The sequence below is a fragment of the Opisthocomus hoazin genome, chromosome Z (assembly GCF_030867145.1).
Source record: "Opisthocomus hoazin isolate bOpiHoa1 chromosome Z, bOpiHoa1.hap1, whole genome shotgun sequence".
Lineage (NCBI taxonomy): Eukaryota > Metazoa > Chordata > Aves > Opisthocomiformes > Opisthocomidae > Opisthocomus > Opisthocomus hoazin.
Window position 1 is genome coordinate 56,165,283 of NC_134454.1, and position 19,016 is coordinate 56,184,298.

The window sequence follows — 19,016 nt, forward strand, 5'->3', positions numbered from 1 at the left end:
AAACTAACCAGACTCGGTTTGTAATTAAAACTGTATGGGCAAAAAAGGCTTACACCCCAAACACCTTAAAAAGATCCGAGGTTAGAGCAGCAAGACTGTGATTATTCAGCTTTCCTGTTCCTAAAGAGAGTACTTCAAAGGTCATTTCTCATGGGAGCAGTGAACACTTTAACAGAACTGAAAAGTGACAGTAACATTCCTGTGAGAAGAGGGTGTGAATATCTTTTGTGGAGCTGATGGGGCACAAGGTGCTCCAGTTTCAGTGGTGAGTTCAACAACTTTGAATTTATTTAGGGTGTTCGCTTGCACTTCACTCACTGGACTTAACAGAGGTTAATAGTATTACTTTTCAGCAGCTGTTACAGTAGCTACTTAACCCAAATCTGTGCTGTCCTTAGAATCATAGAATCATTAAGACTGGAAAAGACATCTAAGATCATCAAGTCCAACCATCAGCCCATCACCACCATGCCTGCTAAACCATGTCCTGAAGTGCAATACCTACATGTTTTTTTAACACCTTCCAAGCTAGCCTTTAAATGAAATATTTTTGTTATCTTAGCATGGGTTATTATGGTCATATTTCTCAGAAACCTTAGCTATCACTTGGTCCTCTTTTCCCTTGTTAATTGTAGTGTTTTCACTTGATGTCTAGATATTGATGAGTGTGTTGCACATCCTGGTGTCTGTGGTCCTGGCACCTGCTACAATACCCTGGGGAACTACACCTGCATTTGCCCACCTGAATATATGCAGGTGAACGGAGGACATAACTGCATGGGTATGCAACACGTCGTCTTTACTAGAACTGTCTGAACATCAGACTATTTTTGGGCCAGACTCTCTGCTTTCCTTTTAGTTTCCTTTTAGATGAGGCCAGTTCTAAAGCCTTATATTGCTTTTTCCTACCTTTAACAGCCAGACAGTTACGACATGTAGCCAGGAAAGAGATCCCAGTGGCTCATGTGCAGTGTTCAAGTGCTCTTATTCTTTAACAGAACTCAGAAATCTTTTTTTATTTTAACTAGTCATTTCCAGATGGTAGGGTTTACTGTACAAATGGATCTGATGAGCATCTACAGTATGTTTCTCATTTTTGGGGATTTTTCCTTTATCCCCTTTGTGTCTTTGAATGAAAACTGAAAATATGTCAAACTTAAGGTAATTCTAAAACAAAGACTGTAGATTACGTCAACCCTTACATTATTTTTAAATGCATGCATGCTTATTCTTGGGTACATTCGGAAGCCAGAGTTAATGAGCCACTGTCTAGTTTGGTAGAGGGTTGATATTTACTTGTTAGTTTGTTGTTTACTTCCTAAGTGTTACTTTTCTCACATCTAGACATGAGGAAAAGCTTTTGCTACAGAAGCTATAATGGAACCTCCTGTGAGAATGAACTGCCCTTCAATGTGACCAAAAGGATGTGTTGCTGCACATACAATGTTGGGAAAGCCTGGAACAAGCCTTGTGAATCATGTCCAACTCCAGGAACAGGTAAAGCCTGCTAATATCATCCCATTTTGTTACTTTCTTTTCTTGTCTGCTCCTTTGACCTATTAGCTAAAGCCAACATTTCAGCCACAAAAAACCTTCGCTTTACTCCTAAAGCAGAGTAACTTCCCTGCCATCCTGTCAGTGGCTAGGTTAAGTTTGATGTGCTAAGCAAGCATAGGTGTTTCCTCCATATTTTTAAGTGGAAGAAGTATCACTCCGTATTGACTGGAAAGATACAGCTTGAATAGTTACAAGGCACCAGTCAATTTCCCTGAATGAAAAAAAAATTCAAGAACATGCTTATTTTCACTCTCAGCTACCCCTGAAGGCAAGGGAACAAACTGCTGTCAGATGTCTCTGAGATGAATAAAAAGGCCTAGAAAGTGCAAACCTTCCCATCAGCAGCAGGAGTGTGTCAGCCCTGTAGCCTGTTTGTAAGACAGGTATCTGTAGTTAAATGTAATTATTTAGAACACCTTTTTAGTGATGGGGGTCTATAAAATGAATATGCTGTGGTTGTTTTATTCTTTCTAACAGATACGAAGGCTTTCAGAGATCTTGTATGGACACAGAATTACTTTCAGTTATTTAGATTTATGACAAAAATATGTACGTGTGACCCACTAGGGTGGCGCAGTAGGCGTAAGCAATTTTTCAGAATGCATGGTTGCAGAACTAACATCTCTAAAGCTGTCACTTTGAGGTTTCTGGAAAAGTAGTCATCAGGCAGTAATACTGGATTGAAGATACTGGCTGAGAAGAGATGTCTGCTGCCTGGTCTGTCTTCCAGGATAATTAATTTGGCATAGTATAATTTAGTTAATGCATAGTTGGGGATACATTTATCCTGATAATCCTAATCTGTTAGAACAAAAAGACTGGGTTTCATTACTGAGTGTATTGCGCTTCTAGATTTTTCACTGGTGTCTCACATCTCAGCATTATCGACTCAGTTGCTTTTACATTTTCTCTGTTAAAGGTGGTAAGCTTATGAAAGCTCAAGAAGCAGGTCATTGTAAAGGGAAGTAAAAATTCCCTTCTGTAAAGGCAGTTAAAAATAACAGGATACAGTTCTTTTTTTGGTTAGTCTTTATGGAGTACCTTTCCTGGAACAAAACACCCTTGAAAGCTCAACTCAGAAAAATCATTGGTGGGAGAATCACCAACTTGGAAACCTGATAGTAGCACCTGGCCTTCATTAAAAGATTGTTACATTTGTAAAAAGAGCAAAGGTGCCTAGATATAACTAAAAATCTCAGGTGCCTGTTTAGTACAAACACATTTTATTGTTTAATTGACTTTGCCCCAAGTTTACTGCCACAGAACCCTGCATCACTTGTGATATTAGTGTAAAGAATGTATTACTTTCATTCCAAGTGGTTTATCCTGGTGACATAAGAGAAACAGCAGATAATTTAGGAAAGGTTTTCCCACAGAAGTAGTAAAGAGGAGGATAATGGGGCTGAAAAATAAAAACATTCTCTTGCTTTTCTTTCTTGAGTAGGAGAAGGGAGAATGAAGGAATGTTCCTAGCACTAAGGAATGGGAGATGGAAATAAGGTTGAGAAAGGAAATACATGTTTGCTATCACAGAGAGCTCATAAAATTCTTTCCCATAGTCATTTATCTCAGTGCCATAAAGCTGTCATCATGAGGACAACATGATCCGAAAAATACAGCAAAGTACTAGCAAGGATTCATGCAATTAATATTCTTGGGTGAGAGAAAGAATTCTTCTTTTCAATTGGTAAGACTGAAGTTCTCAAAAAATTACGCAGCTTTCAGAGATTTGTTAAGACAACTCCACTTAGTCCGCAAGCAGTTACGGGGTTAAAGTATTTCCTGAAATACTTCAATATTGCCTTGTTAGCTCTTCTAAATGCCTTTACTGTATTTGGAGGCATGGTTGAAACTTTTTAACCATGAAAAGAGATCGTGTGAGGGATCAAACACAGATGCCAAGTGCAAATGGTTGAATAGCTGCACTTTTGTGATATAATCAGTTGTTCTAAAATCTGGGTTGGGGCTACACATCACAGACAGGGGTTATTATACACTGACCTTAACCAGTTTGCTGGACTGAGCCCAGTAGCTCATTAAGAGCATTATTCTGCTCTGATGAGAATTAGATTGCTACTCTAAATGAACTTCACATGCCAATGCACTTGCATTTTTTTTCCTTTGTGAACACTCTTTCTTCCTTTTCATATATTTATGAAACATGTATTTATGCTTCACAATTGATCTCTGTTTGATTACTTCAGGTAATAAAGACTGTATTGCTTGGTTTTACACATTATACAGATCATAGCCATTACCATACAGACTTTAATCAGAAATAATCATTGTTGTTTATTTGTTATTTCACCCAAAGAAATGTAAAAAGCTGCTTCATAGCTAAGAGGTAACCAGGTATTTACAGAACTCTTTCGTGGTTTGATCATTTCAGGTGCTCTTGATGTCAGAGAGGTTTTTTTCAGTTACATGATAGATCTTTTTGTCCTAAAAAATAATACAATAATAAGTAGATGGGATTTTGAAGTATATTTTAAGTCATTGGTGCAAAGTCAAGCTTTCAGAAAGTAAATCTCTGGAGTGTTTGTGTATGGACAATTTGGCAGTGTGTATAAATGCAATATCATGCAGTTCTTACCTAATTATGTGCTCTTTTTCTACACAGTACAGACTGAAAAAAATACAGGAAAGCTCTATTAAATGGAGTGCATGGAATGTGTAGGTAGCATAACACAGAATGAAAGAAGGGCTGTAGCCCTCAGTGCCTCTTCATCCTCCCAGACCTGATGTGTTAGGCATTATCACAGGAGTATCATCGCCCATGGAGATAGGGTAGTGAACACAAGGTCCTCTTTTTATCTAGTGTGTGTGTTTCACAGGTTTACTGACAGCAGGAAATGGCATAAAGCTCCTTGAAGAAAGCAACTTTATTCTAACCCTCAGATCTTTTACATTTTAATGTAAAAGAGCAGAAAATTGTTGGATGGTAAAACTCTGTGGCAGGGGTCTCTATGGCCCAGTATCCTGTGCTGCTAGAATAACCTGAGTAGGCATTAAGCAGTCATTAAACAATAGGATGGAAGAAAGAAGAAAATGCTGAAGTTCAGGTATACTGGATCCTGAAATATAGGAAATAACAAAGAATGTTTGAATGTGAGAAAAATATTTTGCCAAATCTCATTCTGACCCATGATGCTGATATTTTGATAAATAAGAACACTTGGTGTAAGGGAAATAAAAATTATTCAAGTTACAACCCCAGTGGTTAAACTTTACAAAATTGTAAGCTACTGAAGAGCTGCCATTAAAATATGGACAGTCAAGAAACTCAGGCTACAGCCAGTAGAGAAATAAACTATGACTGCTCTAGATTAAAGATCATTACTCACAGGAAAGCAGAAGAGTCTCCGTTCTCTTTTTCTGGTACTAGAATCACAGAATCACAGAATACTAGGGGTTGGAAGGGACCTCTGTGGGTCATCTAGTCCAACCCCCCTGCCGAAGCAGGATCACCTACAGCAGGCTGTACTGGACCTTGTCCAGGCGGGTCTTGAATATCTCCAGAGAAGGAGACTCCACAACCTCCCTGGGCAGCCTGTTCCAGTGCTCCGTCACCCTCAGAGGGAAGAAGTTCTTCCTCATGTTCAGACGGAACTTCCTGTGCCTCAGTTTGTGCCCATTGCCCCTTGTCCTGTCACTGGGCACCTCTGAAAAGAGCTTGGCCCCATCCTCCTGACACCCACCCTTCAGATATTTGTAGGCATTTATAAGGTCCCCTCGCAGCCTTCTCTTCTTCAGGCTGAACAAGCCCAGTTCCCTCAACCTCTCCTCGTAGGGGAGATGCTCCAGTCCCCTCACCATCCTTGTAGCCCTCCGCTGGACTCTCTCCAGTAGCTCTTCATCTTTCTTGAACTGGGGAGCCCAGAACTGGACACAGTACTCCAGACGAGGCCTCACCAGGGCAGTGTAGAGGGGAAGGAGAACCTCCCTCGTCCTGCTGGCCACACTCTTCTTGATGCACCCCAGGATCCCATTGGCTTTCTTGGCAGCCAGGGCACACTGCTGGCTCATGGTTAACCTGTCGTCCACCAGGACACCCAGGTCCCTCTCCGCAGAGCTGCTCTCCAGCAGGTCCACCCCAAGCCTGTACTGGTGCCTGAGGTTGTTCCTCCCCAGGTGCAGGACCCTGCACTTGCCCTTGTTGAACCTCATCAGGTTCCTCTCTGCCCAGCTTTCCAGCCTATCCAGGTCACACTGAATGGCAGCACAGCCTTCTGGTGTATCTACCACACCTCCCAGTTTGGTGTCGTCAGCAAACTTGCTGAGGGTACATTCTAACTCTTCATCCAGGTCGTTGATGAAGAAGTTAAACAAGACTGGGCCCAGTACTGACCCCTGGGGGACACCACTTGTCACCAACCTCCAACTAGACTCAGCGCCGCTGATGACAACCCTCTGAGTTCTGCCGTTCAGCCAGTTCTCTATCCACTTCACCGACCACTCATCCAGCCCACACTTCCTCAGCTTCCCTAGGAGGATATCATGGGAGACTGTGTCGAAAGCCTTGCTGAAGTCAAGGTAGACAACATCCACGGCTCTCCCTTCGTCTACCCAGCCAGTCATGTCATCGTAGAAAGCTATCAGATTGGTCAGGCATGATTTCCCTTTGGTGAATCCATGCTGACTACTCCTGATAACCTTCTTTTCCTCCACTTGCTTGATGATGGCCTCCAGGATAAGCTGCTCCATCACCTTTCCCGGGATGGAGGTGAGGCTGACCGGCCTGTAGTTCCCTGGGTCCTCCTTCTTGCCCTTTTTGAAGATTGGAGTGACATTGGCCTTTCTCCAGTCCTCGGGCACCTCTCCTGTCCTCCAGGACCTCTCAAAGATGATGGAGAGTGGCTCAGCAATGACATCCGCCAGCTCCCTCAGCACTCGTGGGTGCATTCCATCGGGGCCCATGGATTTGTGGACATCCAGATCACTTAAGCGATCCCTCACACAGTCCTCCTCGACCAAGGGAAAGTCGTCCTCTTTGTAGGCTTCTTCTCTTACCTCCGGGGCCTGGGATTCCTGAGGGCCAGTCTTAGCACTGAAGACTGAAGCAAAGAAGGCATTCAGTAGCTCTGCCTTCTCTGTATCCTCCGTCACCAGGACACCCGCCTCGTTCAGCAGCGGCCCCACGTTGTCCCTAGCCTTCCTTTTGCTGCTGATGTAGTTGAAGAAGCCCTTCTTGTTGTTTTTGACATCCCTTGCCAGCTTCAATTCCAGGTGAGCCTTGGCCTTCCTCGTCGCATCCCTGCACGCTCTCACCACGTTTCTGTACTCTTCCCAAGTGGCCTGTCCCTCTTTCCACGATGCCTAACAATTTGTCTGCATTTCAGGTTTAGAGGTGAGTTAAAGGTAGACTCCATACGCTTTGTCTTGTTGGGTAGATGATAGGCTTCCTGTAGGTCCTCAGCAGCACGAACAGTGGACCAAGCACTCATGGAAGTCTCTGGATATTACACTTCCAGAACCCCTTTGAATTTTATGTCAATGGGACATTTTTGTAGATTTTGTCCACGTTCTTTAGAAGGATATGTTACCTTGTCTTGATGCCCTGAATGTACAAATACCTTGTTTTGGTTTGGCCTGGATAAATGCCAGGTGCCCACCAAAACTGCTCTATATCACTCCCCGTCCTGAACTGGACAGGGGAGAGGAAATATGATGAAAGGCTCGAGGGTCGAGACAAGGACAGGGAGAGATCACTGACCAATTGCTGTCATGGGCAAAACAGACTGAACTTGGGGAGAAAAGGGAGTCCAATTCATCACCAGTCAAATCAGAATAGGATAGTGAGAGATAAATCCAGATCTTAAAACACCTTCCCCCACCCGTCCCTTCTTCCTGGGCTCAGCTTCAATCCCGTTTCTCTCCATCCTCCCCCTGAGCGGCACAGGGGGACAGGGAATGGGGGTTACATCACACACTGTCTCTGCTGCTCCTTGTCCCACAGGGGGAGGACTCCTCACACTCTGTCCCTGCTCCAGCGTGAAGGTTCCTCTCATGGGAGACAGTTCTCCTCAAACTTGTCCAACATGAGACCTTCCCACGGGCTGCAGCTCTTCACAAACTGCCCCAGCATGGGTCCTTCTCATGGGGTGCAACTCTTCATGACATGCCCCAGCGTGGGTCCCTTCCACAGGGTGCAGTCCTTCAGGAACAGTCTGCTCCAGCGTGGGTCCCCACAGGGTCACAAGCCCTGCCAGCAAACCTGCTCTGGCGTGGGCTCCTCTCTCCATGGATCTGCGGGCCCTGGCAGGAGTCTGCTCCAGCGCAGGGCTCCCCACAGGGTCACAGCTTCCTTCAGGCATGTACCTGCTCTGGCTTGCGGTCCCTTCTACGGCTACAGGTGGAGATCTGCTCCACCATGGACCTCCATGGAGTGCAGGGGAACAGCCTGCCTCATCATGGTCTTCATCACGAGCTGGAAGGGAAAGCTCTTTGCTCCGACATTTCAGGCACCTCCTCACTTCTGCTTCTTCACTGACCGTGGTGTCTTCAGAGTTGTTTCTCTCACATTGTCTCACTCCTCTCTCTACCCTGCCGTTTCTCCTGCAGAGTTTTTTTCTTCCCCTTCTTAACTGTGTTATCCCAGAGGCGCTACCACCATCACTGATTGGCTTGGCCTTGGCCAGCGGCAGGTCCATCTTAGAGCCAGCTGGCACTGACTCGATCAGACACGGTGGAAGCTTCTGGCAGCTTCTCAGAGAAGCCACCCCTATAGCCTCCCCGCTACCAAAACCGTGCCACGCAAACCCAGAACATACCTACTGCATGCTTTAGAAGAAATGCTTTTTTTAAATAAATGATTATTTCTTACATCCTGCAATAATTAATAGTTTCCATGCTAGAAATTTTACTCTGTATGTTGCAAATACACTCAACTTCATACACTTTGCCTGGAAAACCATGGGTTTACTGATTTTACACTTTGTAAGTGTGCATTTCCAATCCTCAGGATGCTCTGGAAAAAAGGATATAAAATAAGCATACTAAAACAACGCTCTTTTTTTGAGCATCTTTTTTTCAAAGCAGAGTGTCCATTCTGCTCTACAGTTTAGTTGAACTAAACTGCAGTAATCTGCAGAAAAGAGCAGAGGTAGCATCATCAAAGAAGGCTAGGTACTGGTAATTTACATTTATTTCTCCTCTCTGAAACTGTTGCTGCAGATTCTCTCTACAGATGTCTAGAAAGCAGGAATAAGCTTTAAAAGGTAAGTTAAGGAGTTCTATTTAAAACAAAAACTGAAGTGCTGCTTTCTCAAGCCAGACATTTACTCATGTGCAGAAGTCTGCAAAGATTTGAGAAAAGAGAAGTATGTAGTAGTGTTTCAGTTTGAATTCATTTATTGACAATCTGATTTTTCAGTACAATTTGTACAGGAGGCCGTGGCTTTTCTGAGTAGATTTGGCTTGTATCAGCTCTTTAAAAGCTGAGAAGACTACAAGTAGTTCTTGGGAGATGTGTAAATATTCACTAAAAACGCATTGTTCTCTATTTTGCTGTAGCTGAATTCAAGAACATATGTGGCAATATTCCTGGCTTCACTTTTGATATTCATACTGGAAAAGCTGTTGGTAAGTTTCACTAAACTTATTTTAACTGAAAACTGTTTTTCCTAAGATTGTTGCAGCTCTATAATGATACCAAAATGAACATTTCATAAAATAAAATTCTAATTTCCATGTGGAGTTACAATGGTGACATTAATTGTGAGACCAATTTTTGTGTAAAATATGTCTGATGTGTATTTTTTTATTTCTACATTTTGTTATGATCTCTTGCTCACAGTCCATCCTAGTTCACTGAGTTTTAATTGGTAAGATAAAAGGTTTTGGCTTCAAAAATGTGGGGCTTATCTGCAAATTTGTAACAGTTCTGCATCTTGTCTAATATTTAGTATAACTCTGATCACTTCCTTAACTTCACATAGTTTATTTTCTCTCATAATGGGCGTATGTTTTGATTTATATCCTGTATACAACTTCTGTAGATTAAAAGGAACTTCTTAACTCAGTTTTTAGCACAATGAAATTGATAATCCAAGCAGTAAGTAAAACCATGAAGTACTGTACTTTGACTAGCTCATCTCACTTTCAGACATTGATGAATGTAAGGAAATCCCAGGAATCTGTGCAAATGGTGTTTGCATCAATCAGATTGGCAGCTTCCGCTGTGAATGCCCGACTGGATTCAGCTACAATGACCTGCTCTTGGTCTGTGAAGGTGATTTGAAATGATGTTGTTTTCTGCTTAGCCCCCATAAGCATGCTTATTTTAAAAGGAAGGGCAACATTTAATTCACACATTTTTCAAAATTTAAGAGACAGACTATGAGGTTGTTTGTAGGACTCAAGTCTATAGATCACTTTGTGATGTCTTTGTCTTTAATACATATGCACATGCACTTAATAAAATTTATAACAGTTTTGTGTCAAGCAATTCACTGAGTCCTAAATAGGAAGTAAGTGTAATGCTTCTATTTAATTTTATTTTATTTTAGGGAGAAAATTTAATTCTTAAAACTTCTCAAAGAAAAGTTTCCTATGCTTTTTCCATCTTGTGTCTGTTCTCCTACAGTTTTATAGGCAGAGATACTCACAGAAGTGAATAGTGAAATTTTGTGTGTCCTGAAGTCGAAAGGAGTTTTGTCTTTGGTATTCAAGGATCTTGTGCTGACATGCACCTTAAAAAGTTAACAAACTGTGCCACTTGCCATTTCAGTTCAGAGGCAAAGAGGAACATATTGTAATACAAAAACTTAATTTCTTTAGGCAGACATTTAAAACTGCAAAGCCACTTCAATGTGTAGGAAGTTGGATTCATAGGATCCTGCTTCATCCAAAAAGTGTGTTATGGATGAAGTTGTATTGATTTTCATTTATATTTACAGCACAGGAGGCTGAAGGTCAAAATATTCCTGCTTTGTTGAGGACAAAAGATTTGTCTTGCACAAAATGGAAAATACAGTCTAAATTCTAGGCAGAAGTAACTGTCTGGTGGTTTCTGTTGTCTGAACTGTGACTCTTGGTATTTCAGATATTGACGAGTGCAGCAACGGAGACAATCTCTGTCAGAGAAATGCAGACTGTATCAACAGTCCTGGTAGCTACCGCTGTGAATGTGCTGCTGGTTTTAAACTTTCACCCAATGGTGCCTGTGTTGGTAAGAAATCAGTTGACTTTTCTTGTCTGTTTGAACCTGTTTGTACCTAGTCAGTGGTATGTGCATGACTGTCTCGAAGGGTAAAAGCATAATGTATTTTCTGTTACCTTGCATATTCTGTTGTTTTATGGAACGGTTTTTACTGTTTCTCTGTAGAACAGAAGAAAAGACAGGGTAAAATTTTTAAACGTTCTGGATGTATCAACCAAATCCTAACAGTAGTTTTGACCTTGAGGTGTGCAGACAAGAAGTTCCTATAAAATGAAGTTTTGTTATGATTCATTTCTAGTTATGCATAGTTTTGAGTCTGGTCTTTATAATAATAACAGATTGTAAAAACATGTTTGTGTAAAATGAGTGAATAATAAAAGTCAATAATGTATACCATCTGTTTTATATTTTTGTTATAGATCGCAATGAATGTCTGGAAATTCCTAATGTTTGCAGTCATGGTTTGTGTGTGGACATGCAAGGGAGTTACCAGTGCATATGTCACAATGGTTTTAAGGCATCCCAAGACCAGACGATGTGCATGGGTATGGAAAATAAATGCTTTTGCATGTGGTTTGTTTGTTTGTTTTAAAGGGGAGGAGATGAGTCTAAATTTTTGAGGAGATTATAGTGACACTGAAAGACTGATTCACAGGGGTTTGGATTTTTGTGAATAAAGTATGTGAAGTTGTCCTTGGAGTGGATATAATAGTTTGAGGGAAAAAATCACAGTATTCTCAAAGATACCTCTCTATAGATAGGTAGAGAAGTTCAGTGTCTTCTATAACATAGGTGTGTTCCGATTTCAACTTTAAGCAGACATTTAAAACCTTTTCACATTGTATTACATATTCATATACACCTTGAGTCTTCTTATATTGGGACTAAACCACATTTCTCAAACCATCTGAGGAGGATATGTAGGAAAGTGACTTGTGCTAACAATGCAAAATTTTGAGGGCCTGGTTACTCAAAACAGTAACTTCAATAATTCTAAAACTAATTCTAAAAATCTCATAGTATGAAATACAAATCTAGACAATGACAGGTTATGTAAATGATCGATATGACAAAATATTTGTCTTCTGTAAATAAATAAAACTTTTCAGAAAGTCCACAAGAACTAGGAGAACAAGACTTCAATACCTTCCAGATCCCTGTGAAACTCCAGAAATTACTGAAACACACAGCAGGAAACATTGAATTTTAGTGCCTTTTAGAAATTGATGTTTCCAAGAGTTTATAAGCAGTTGATATAATTCTGGATATAGTATTGACATTGTATATTTATATATATAAATTGACTTGTGAACGATGACACAAAACTCCTTTATAGAGCATTTTCAACAGGTTTTCATGGGCTTAAGAGTAAAATATTTACATAAAATTTGAGATAGCTCCAGGGCTGTGATGCTCAGTCCTTTGTACTAAGTTCTGATCACTAGTGTACATTAAGAAATAAAGAAATGTTAGTATGGGAGACAAAAAGACAGAATGCTTTGAGATGCTGCACCTGCATGTACTTTTATCTTTGCATGTAACAGTATCTTTTATTTTAAAATACATATAAAAGATGCATCATGTGACATTTTCGTATGTGTACCCAGAAGCTGTAAAAATCAGTAATACAAATAGAAAATGTGCCAGATGAAAGGAGAGAATGAGGTTTAGAATATTGTCACTGTGCACAGATAACACATTAACACATACCTGGAAAAATCAGTTCCCAAGTACAGTTTTGTTTCTCTTCACAGATGTTGATGAATGTGAACGCCATCCATGTGGAAATGGAACTTGTAAAAACACAGTTGGATCATATAACTGCCTGTGTTATCCAGGATTTGAATTAACTCATAATAATGATTGTATGGGTAGGTGATATAATCCAAACTTTGTTTTCATGCTGCTGGCTTGGTATGCCAGGGAGGATGGTGTATAGTTAAAACTCAAACAGAGTGCAGTAACTGATGCTGTTACCAGCCCTGGAGGTCAATCATTACTATCATTTTTAAAATAATTAAATTTTTTTTTACTGTCCATCTTGAGATAATGTAAACCCTAAATCTGTGGACCAGTGGGGCAACCTTACAGTTCACTGGCATTTTAGTGCAGCCCTCATGTGCATTACATTTCCTGGGTAATTACAGCACTTGACCTTGACTACTGGCACTGTCCGTAGGCACCACTCACAATAAGCACATATCATATCACACCACCAGTGTTGCCTCATGAATTTGAAATCATTTCTTTATTTCACCTTATGACTTTACACTTGCACAGAGTGTGAAAGAGGAAGCAGACCAGCAGTAGAAAACCAGTGCAACTAATCTACCAGACCTGCTCTCCTATAGATGAGCTCTGCTTATACGGAGTTTATACAGGCATTGCTGTTTCCTGTTGTCTAAAGCCAGGACACCAGATTATCTGATGGTTTGGGACAATTTGTGGATACTTTTGATACAGCAACTAAAATCTTCCTGGGCTGAAGATCAGGCTTGTAAGTCTCTGGAGATCCTCTCCTTTGTGCAGAGCGTAAGCCAAAGAAGAAGGTTTAACGTTCCTTCCTACTACAGAAGGAAAACAGCACAAAGTCTATTGGTTTCTTTCTGGTTCAGGAGAGTACTAAAACATCTTAAATAAGTATTTTAAATCCTATCCTTGTCCAGGAAAGAGAAAATTAAAAACTTGTTCAAGTAAGAAGAAACTGCTGCCTAAGAATGGCACTATTTGCCAAGGAGGTTTTTTCCCTTGGCAGTGTAGCTGCCAATCTACTTCCAGGAGCATCCAGCACCTCTGTTCCAGGCTGTGCCTTCAAGAAGGCCAAGGAACCCAGACTGACTCACAGACTTGGCCTTTTGTTAGCACTCCTCTTAGCTTGGAGGGCCTCAGGGCTTTCTTCCAAACTATCCCAGTCATTCAAAGGCAATTTAGCCCATCCCAGTATAATACTTTGGAGATACTTCTGCTTGTAGAGGTGTAACACAGAAGAAATGCACTGTGGAATAAACTAGTAACACAGGCATGGCTGTGTTGGCTGAAGCAGAAAGTACCTCTTTTTCAGGAGCTAGTACTTCATGCTTCTGAAGACGACTAAAACCTCGTCAGTAAAACTGATGTTAGTCTTCGTCATTCAAATTAAAGTATTTTAAAAAAGCAAAGCATAAGTTGTTTTTACACCATGATGCTTATCCAATCTCCTTTTCATTTATTTTGACCTGACACTTTGTCATCTGTATTTCTCCTTAGGCAGTGCTCCTTGAAGTCTGCATTATTAAAGTAATTCTACAAACTAATAAGCGTTTTCAAACCTCATTTTCAGAACTGTTATGAAGGAGAATATCATCCTGCAGAAAACCAATGACGTATTCCAAAATTTGAAAATGACACGCAGGTTTTAGGAGGAAAATTGAGCGTCTATAAATCCAGATAAAATCCAGAACTTTCCATGTAGCATTTTCTTTTCTGTGTCTGGAGTTAGTATAGTACAGTCACTTGGCAGTAATTCAGTGTCTCCAGGTGCAGTAGCTGAGGTAATGCTGCAAGTTTGAAAATTATAATACCCTATTAAAAAAAGAGTTCTTTAAATAGAACATACACCTTAATGCATTTGAGCAAGAGGTACTTTCAACTAGCTGTCAGTTATTTCCTTGTTGCTGCAAGATTTGCCTTTTCCATAGAAATACATATTTCAACTTGAGTGTGTTTATAGCATACTGCATATGCTATGCTGGGACTAAACTCTCTCTTCTGGGGTTTTATTGTGTTTGTTTTACAGATATCGATGAGTGCAGTTCCTTTGGTCAGGTGTGCAGAAATGGACGGTGTTTCAATGAAATTGGTTCCTTCAAATGTTTGTGTAATGAAGGATATGAACTTACTCTAGATAGCAAGAATTGCATTGGTATGTACGATACTGCATGCTAAAGTACTGATGAGTTGAAAAAATTAAACTATTCATTCCCATCTAGAGGGACAACAGTCTAACTTTCTAAGTACCAAAAAAAAAAAAAGTTACTTTAATGAAAACACAGTAGAAGTAACTAGGTTTTGGAATAGCTGTTGAATTTCAAGCATTTAAATGCCTTAGGAAAAGAAAATTAGAAAAGAATCCTACAGTCTTTTTCATGAATAATCCTGTTTTGTTACCATAAGCATTACATGATTCTAAACCCTTCTTGATTCCATCCACTCTCCAAAGATACTAATGAATGTGTGGCGCTACCCGGTTCATGCTCTCCTGGTACCTGCCAAAATTTGGAAGGATTATTCAGATGCATCTGTCCACCAGGATATGAAGTAAAAAGTGAAAGTTGTATTGGTAAGGCAAGTTGTAATTGTTGCTTCTGAACAATTTAAAAATTAGAAAAAGTATGTGTTTCTAATTTTATGGAAGGTAGTTGTACACTCTTAATGTTTGTGCATGTTGCCCAGCTTAAAATCATGGTGACAGAGAACAAGTACATAGGAAAAGTCTTCAGGAAGAGGTTTTAAAAACTGAAGGCATGATATTTTGTACATTAACGTCTTCACTAATGCAAACAAAAATATGTACTTTTTAAAAAAATGATATTTTATCTTTCACTTTTTTATTTTAAATATTCATAAAACAACTTGTATGCTGGATTTATATAGTGTTTACAGAAAGGTAATTATTGACAATTAATGCACGAACTAAGCTTGTAGTTTCAGAGCGCTATAAAGTTTAAAAATCTTGATAAAATTGTGGAGCTTATGGGAGCAATTGCTTAAGCTGGTTCTCACTGTTTTCTGGTTCGTATTTTGAATATGTCTCTTGAGTGCTAAGAGTCACAGAAGGAGGAAGAGGATAGACCAGACCTTTCATCAGTTTGCATCTTCTTGTTTGTTCATATAAGCCTCGTTCTAAGCCTTGAATATCATTCGGGAGCTGGATGTCACACAATGAGTTCAGATCTGGTGTGGCAGAGAATGAGAAATAAATGAAAGTTACGACTCCCTTCTCCAGCAGAACAAAGCACGGAGCACAGGGACTACTGTGAATTTATTGGGCATGTAAAGTAACTGTGTGGGGTACCTGGCAAGGAAGGTGCACACAACCCATTTTAGGTAGCTAACCTAGAAGCCTTAGGTTTCTGCATGGTCAGAGGACAGAGTAAGCACCTGTCTCTCCACTGTGACTGTACTAAGAAGCATGGTTTTCAGCTTAAATGACTGAAGTTAGCTGCTGTGACACCTCAGACACACATTGATCCAAATAACTCTCAATAATAAATGAGCTTGTCCTTCTATGGACTGAAGAAAACAGTGGTGAAGACGACAAGATTTGGCCTTTAGCCACCTGATCTATATGGGTGCAGGAACTGGATCACAGGAACCTTTTTGAACAATAGGATATATTTTCTAAGCCCCAGAGTTCTCTCATCCATTTGTGTCATGCCACCACATTCAGTTTGCCTGTCAACTTCATGGTTTCTTTTGGCAGCTGCTGTTTCCATATTAGCAGTTATGTCTGAGATGAATTCACATCACTTACAGTTGTAAAATCATCAATTTAAAATGAAAGCTTTTGATTTTACAGGAATATCACTGTTTGTGGTCATTTTAGTGTCCTGACAGAATCTGGTGATGGTTTCGAAAGCATCAGTGACTGCCAAACAGATTTTTGCCCGAATTGAGTTAAAGGGACTTAATTGCACTCCTTTTCTTCATTCTGCCATGTGTCCAGAAAATTTGCAGCTAAAGTTACTAGAAAATGCCTAGATAATCATGTGTGATTCTACTAATACTTTGATTAATGTTACAACAGCTCTTGCAACATACGTTCCCCATTACTTTCTATTTTATCTTCTATGCTAACAGCTTTATAAGGATTCATTGCTTCTGTCTGTAATGTGAAGGTTGGCAATGGCTAGATTACTTTTTGAGTTCAGGGTGATTATACGCAGAAGAAACCAAAACAGATGGGAGCCACAGAAAAGTGCTTAGTTTTCACCTATCCATTTCATGTATTTCCTTTCATTTTATGGGAACAGAGGGGAGAAGACTCGTTTACTTCCACAGTCCAGCTAGTCACCTGTTCATCATGTCCACAAAAAGAGTTTCTTCCAGTAGTTCCAAGCCATTCATTACAGTAATAATCAGTACTTCAAAAGAGCAGTTTTTCTATCCCACTAATGCAGCTGAATTGCTGAGCTTTGTATATTTGTAACTGCCACACTAACTAGGAAATTAATTAACTTTTTTTTCACTGAAATAAGCTGATTTAAAATGCTTCACATAGTAAGACCCTGTCCTTGGGAAGCTACTGCAGAGTTAGGTCATATGCCAGATCATGCTACGGTGGTTTGTTCATGTCCTATACCTAATAGTAACTTCTGAAAATAGGACTCAGAGTATTATTTTTCAGAAGTGACATCACAGAATCTTTAACTACGTTACTTCTTCCATCACTCCCCTTACATTTTTGTAGTAATACAGGCTGTATTTCCATTCTTTCCTTATCTGCTAAATACAGGTCAGTTTTCTAAGATTCAGTATAGTAGAGAGTCCAACAAATTACCAGGAAAAATGACGCCACAAATTTGTGACTCAACGTCCATTAAGCTTACTTTCATGGAGAATACCTCTTGCTACCTACACTTGAAGATCAATATGGGTATTATTGTAGAACGCTTATACAGCCATAGGTCTCTATGATGGTTCTTTTAAAATCCCATATTGAAAGACTCAGGAGGGGTTGTACTGCAGGTATAGCTTTGGAGATTATTAAAATACACTTCAGAATTCATTAAATTATAATTACATTTACAAATTACTTTAGCAAGGAGCCTTATATCTTCTGTCAGTATTTGCAGAATAGAAACAATTAAAATATAGTTAAAAGATATGAAAAATTAAAGGTCTCTTAATGAATTACTGTTCTTACTCTGTTGTCTATATAGATGCAGGATATGCAGCCTGTTTGAGCAGCACTATTTTACAGGCACCTGGTGTTTATATTAAGTCCTCTATGATTTTGGTTTAAGATTTTATTAGTTATAAAAAGATCTGTATTTAAAAAAAATAAATCTCACATTTTATTACTTATAGCAATATATTCTAAATTATGCAATTGAAAAGGAGAAAATTTTAAATAACATGTCAAGAGTGGCTGTGGACGACCGATATATATAGATCTAATATACAAATATAACCATAGGCCTCCCTCTACTAATAACTAGCTATAGTTTCAGTTCAAGAATCAGTCAATCAGCATGAAAAAAGCCCACCTTCAATTACAAAGAACCCCCAACATATAGATTTTCAAAAAATCATCTTTGTATGTTTTATGTTTACAAAAAATATTTTTCTTATAAAAAATGTATCTTATCCTCTGTTTCAGTCTGAAAGCATTTATTTCATGTTTATATTATAAATATGACATAGAGCGGAGAATGGTATTTGGACAGGAAGGTGCATGCCAGTGAAACGCTTTAATTTGAAATAGTTGAACCTTCAGGCTACTTTGTCTTTTGGGTGCTTTACTGGAGGAACACCAATAACTGCTGAAGTTAAATAAATAAATAAACATTCTTTCTTAACCAAGGAATTCATAGCCAATGGGGTTACAGTGAACCTTTTCTCCTTTAATTTACAGATATTAATGAGTGTAATGAGGATCCCAACATCTGTCTCTTTGGCTCTTGTACAAACACTCCGGGAGGTTTCCAGTGCATCTGTCCTACAGGTTTTGTGCTATCCGATAATGGACGGAGATGTTTTGGTAAGTTAGAGATTAAGGAATGTAGTAACTTATTGTAACAGGTAACAGATACCCTGTAGAATGAGTAATAACTTCTAAACTATGTCCTTATGAGGGTTGGGAAATGCTTTTAAAATAGTGTGAAAAATACAGGCCTAACATTATTCCTTTCAGGGCTAGACAGTCATCAGCTAACCAGCTAGGAGGTGCTAGCTCTACATAACTGCATTTTCTTTTTTAGATACTCGCCAGAGCTTCTGTTTCACTAACTTTGAGAATGGGAAGTGCTCAGTGCCAAAGGCTTTCAACACCACAAAGGCAAAGTGTTGCTGCAGTAAAATGCCGGGAGAAGGATGGGGCGATCCCTGTGAGCTCTGTCCAAAGGAAGAAGAAGGTACACATCAAGATATAAAATAAAGCCTTTTTAGGTAGGAGAAAAGGAAAAACACATTTGTATTGTACCTTTTTGATCATTAGAAGTAGAGATCTTTTTGGCATTCTCTCTTACGGCATTTTCTAGAACCATTTTCACATCACCAAAAGGAACAAAATTAAATAGAAGAAACCACAAAAAAAGGA

General features: G+C 39.6%; 1 protein-coding gene across 3 annotated transcripts in view; it reads left to right on the forward strand.

The window, feature by feature from the left end:
- Window positions 1-19,016, forward strand: part of FBN2 (fibrillin 2) — a 181,082-nt gene that overhangs the window by 146,069 nt on the left and 15,997 nt on the right. For all 3 annotated transcript variants that reach the window (XM_075447028.1, XM_075447029.1, XM_075447027.1), the window contains exons 40-50: window positions 656-781; window positions 1,345-1,497; window positions 9,070-9,138; window positions 9,662-9,787; window positions 10,601-10,726; window positions 11,137-11,262; window positions 12,472-12,588; window positions 14,493-14,618; window positions 14,916-15,035; window positions 18,333-18,458; window positions 18,679-18,831. In XM_075447028.1, coding sequence (XP_075303143.1) covers window positions 656-781; window positions 1,345-1,497; window positions 9,070-9,138; window positions 9,662-9,787; window positions 10,601-10,726; window positions 11,137-11,262; window positions 12,472-12,588; window positions 14,493-14,618; window positions 14,916-15,035; window positions 18,333-18,458; window positions 18,679-18,831 — 1,368 coding nt within the window. The remainder of the gene's footprint in view (window positions 1-655; window positions 782-1,344; window positions 1,498-9,069; window positions 9,139-9,661; window positions 9,788-10,600; window positions 10,727-11,136; window positions 11,263-12,471; window positions 12,589-14,492; window positions 14,619-14,915; window positions 15,036-18,332; window positions 18,459-18,678; window positions 18,832-19,016) is intronic.